General features: G+C 30.8%; 1 protein-coding gene across 1 annotated transcript in view; it reads right to left on the bottom strand.

Moving 5' to 3' along the window:
- LOC106685320 (general transcription factor 3C polypeptide 1) overlaps window positions 1-3,523 on the bottom strand; it is a gene marked incomplete in the record, with an annotated part of 47,426 nt that overhangs the window by 13,300 nt on the left and 30,603 nt on the right. The window contains 3 exon segments of the mRNA XM_067045955.1: window positions 306-430; window positions 1,233-1,322; window positions 3,133-3,343. Of these exon segments, the coding sequence (XP_066902056.1) occupies window positions 306-430; window positions 1,233-1,322; window positions 3,133-3,343 (426 nt within the window).

Genomic DNA, 3,523 nt, shown 5'->3' with positions numbered 1-3,523 from the left:
TTTTTTTTTTTTTGTAACTATGTCAAATGTTTGTATCTTTTTTAGCCCTGACGAAGCCCTGCAACGTAGGGTGAAACGTTGGTTCAATAAAAATAGTATGACCGCACCCGGACCATATTCCATTCATCTTAACATATTTTACATTTTTTCACTGAAAGTTATAAAGGCTTTAAAATACTTAATAATCCTCCTACTCCTGTTTTCTACGAATTAAATACTGAATCATAGAATCTTCCAGGTAATAACTAATCGTAAATAATATTAAATTACTAAGTACAAGGGATTTCATAAACAATTAATTTTACCTTTCTTCTTCACTTTGAATAGTTTTGTCTTCATCCTCATCTTCGTCGAATTCATCTTCACTCAACAATGACTTCTTTTCCTTCTGTCTGGCATCTTTAATAACGGATAGCATTTCTTTGAATCTCTAAAAATAAAAAAATAAAGATATTGATTCTATAGGATAAATTAAATATAAAATATTAGTTAAAAAGCACCGTCTAATAACATATTTTTAAATACTTAATATAACCTGAAAAAAAAGTTACCCAAGTAAACACACCAATAAAGCTTCCTAAATATTTCTACATTTTTTTTTTCTTTTTTATCACCTTATTTTATTTTCTGAAAATTTCTTATTCAGAATTTTTCTGAATATTTCTATTCTGCACTTAATTATCTGTATTTTAAGGTTAAAGATTTTTCGTCAGAGAATAAAATCTACGAGATAACCGATTGTTGTAATATAGCCTGTATCCAGAAAGTTTTTTTTTAATGTTATAATAGACAGACAGACACAGAAGCAAATTTATTACATTATGTCTAAAATATATAATGTGAGTAAAAATTTTCAATTCATAAGTTATAAACTTTTTTTTTTATTCGTCGCATGAATACAAAGCTTACCGACCTACGATAGTAAAGAAGCCAAAAATTAGTGGTGAAAGTAAAGAGATACAGAATATGACTACATTTAAATAGCTCAAAAGTATTGAAAATAGACTATATTTTTTAATTAACTATTTGCCTGCCAACAATAGTAGTAGTAATTCAGAACCCTAAAATTCCATTTATCATGCTGAAGTAATGTAATACCTAGACTAATAATATACATATGTAGAATAATGATATAATATGACTTATTTACATAATCATACCAATTGGAATCTTTGCACATCTCTTAATTTTTCTTTTCAGTATGAAAATTTCTAGTAAAACAAATAACATACCTTCATAATTAATTTATAGCTTTCTTCTGTTTCTGACAATCTTGGATCTAATACGATTAACTGATCAGGAAATAAATTTTAGCTTTTTATCTAAAAAATAAAATTCTATTATCAAAATTTAACAATGTTTATAAACAATTATACATATATTTAATCATATTTTAATTTATTAATAAAAAAAAATTAAATTAAGACTCCTTGATCCTACTTCATAAGATAAATCAATTTATATATATATATATATAACAAACCCTGATAACAGCAATATTGACCAAATGTTGTTGCTATTGGATAAAATTCTTTCCGAACATGATACTCTGCTTCTTATGCCATTACTAGTGTCGAGTAGCCTCTATCCAGTGCAGCCACTCATCTCGGTCCCTGCTTAACTGCTTCTGTTGAGGGATTTGCCTCTTTTAACTCCGATCCTCTGTACATATTCATGGTGTATAATTCTAGGTAGTTCATGTGGCTGACACACCCAAACCACTTGAGCTGCCATTTTTCCAAAGTGGTTTTGAGGTCAGGAACTTTCAGCTGGTCTCTTATACTCTCATATCTGATGTGATACCTCCTGGTTTTCCAAACAAATCTACGTAGAAACATTATTTCTGCTGTTGTAGTGCAACTGGTATGCTTGTCTAACATGGTCCAGCTTTTTCTGCTACAGGTGAATGTAGACAAGAAACAGCCTTATACATATGCATCTTAGTCTTATTTACTTTGTGGTGATCGATTAGCAATCTGATCATACACCTGATTCGCCTTGGATGTGCCGTTCGAGATATCAGTGTCTATCTTGCCTGAGCTAATAATCACAGTCACTAAGTAGGTGTAAAGGTAAGTAGGTGTAAAGGTAAGTAGGTGTATAGGTAAGTAGGTTCGAATCTGGCTGTGGCAGATAATTATTTTCTGTATCACAGTAGCCTTGAATCAGTTCTTCATTCAGGAGCCCTCCGGGATCCACCCAGCCTCATGAAGTGGGTACCCTTAATTTGGTAAAAATCTGGCAGTCGAATATGATTATGACAAAATCACCTCCTTGCACAGCGGTTGGTCAAAGTACTGTCTCCCTGACCCTTCATGGGTTGTAGCGTGACAGATTTAATTTAATTTTTAGGTGTATTCTTTCACTACTTCAAATACTTCACCATTGGAGGTCAGTTGGACATCTTCCTGTTTACTCTTGGAAGCGTTAATTTTTATTTCTTTCCCGAGTAACTCCTTCACTCATTTCACCAGAGCTTGTTGTAATTTTATCTTTGAATTGGCTATTAGGACTGAATCATCTGTGTGTAAAAGACTGTCTCAAATTCCAACTTTCAATTGTGGGCTAAGCAGTTCGGTGGTGCTTGTAGATTTTGTGAATTTTATTTATAAAATTTGTAAACAGGAAGGGGAACATGATAATCACACAATCCAAAAATCATAAATTGCCAAAGTTAATTTGTAGTCCACCTGTCAGATAGTTATACAATGTCTACCATTAATTCAGCAGAAAATAAAAAATAAACTCAAAAATATGGGTTGGGAAATTCTCAGAACATAAAGTGCTTGACTTTAGAAAAGAAACTGAAGGAAGTGCAATGATGAAAATGAAAAATTTCAATCAAAAGGCAAAACATTTGTTAGAAAATATAAGGATTTTTTGAGAGGAGTAGATTTTCAAACTTTTCAATCATACCATCATTTTAGCCCTAAGTTTATAAGTAAGAAGCAAATTATTTGCAGTTACTTATTATATTTACAGCTATGTACAGTTTTAGGTGTATACTTATAAAACTAAGAGAGGGATTGTTTTGATGAACTAAAAGCCATCAGAACATCATAAACATACAAACTTAAGCTGGACTGTACATAAAAAAGTAAGGAATTATAATTAAAAACACTATATACTTACTAATCCAGCAGAGAAAAGTTCCACGATATTTGCACATTCACCACCAGAATTAACTTCAATATTTAATAGCATCTTATTAGAAGTAAGCTGAGGAGTTTGGTTGCTAACTTTTGACGTAGGAGCTGAAGAATTATTTAACATAATTTTCAAACCATTGTAACATTCGCTGAAAATATTGTACTGGTACTTTGATTGAAGAATATGCACATAACTAAAAAAAAAAAAAAATATGAGGATATTAAAAGATAATATATAATATTAATCTATTATACTATATCATGTAAAAATATGTAATGTATATTTGTCCAGTCACGGATTGATCAGTATGCTGTGTAATGTAGCAACCCGATGTATTTGGGCAGCATGAATGAATAAAATATTTCTTTCTCTC

Source organism: Halyomorpha halys, unplaced genomic scaffold (assembly GCF_000696795.3).
Source record: "Halyomorpha halys isolate HHAL.00 unplaced genomic scaffold, Hhal_1.1 Scaffold32.1, whole genome shotgun sequence".
Classification (NCBI taxonomy): Eukaryota; Metazoa; Arthropoda; class Insecta; order Hemiptera; family Pentatomidae; genus Halyomorpha; species Halyomorpha halys.
This window is presented reverse-complemented; position numbering and strand designations above follow the sequence as displayed.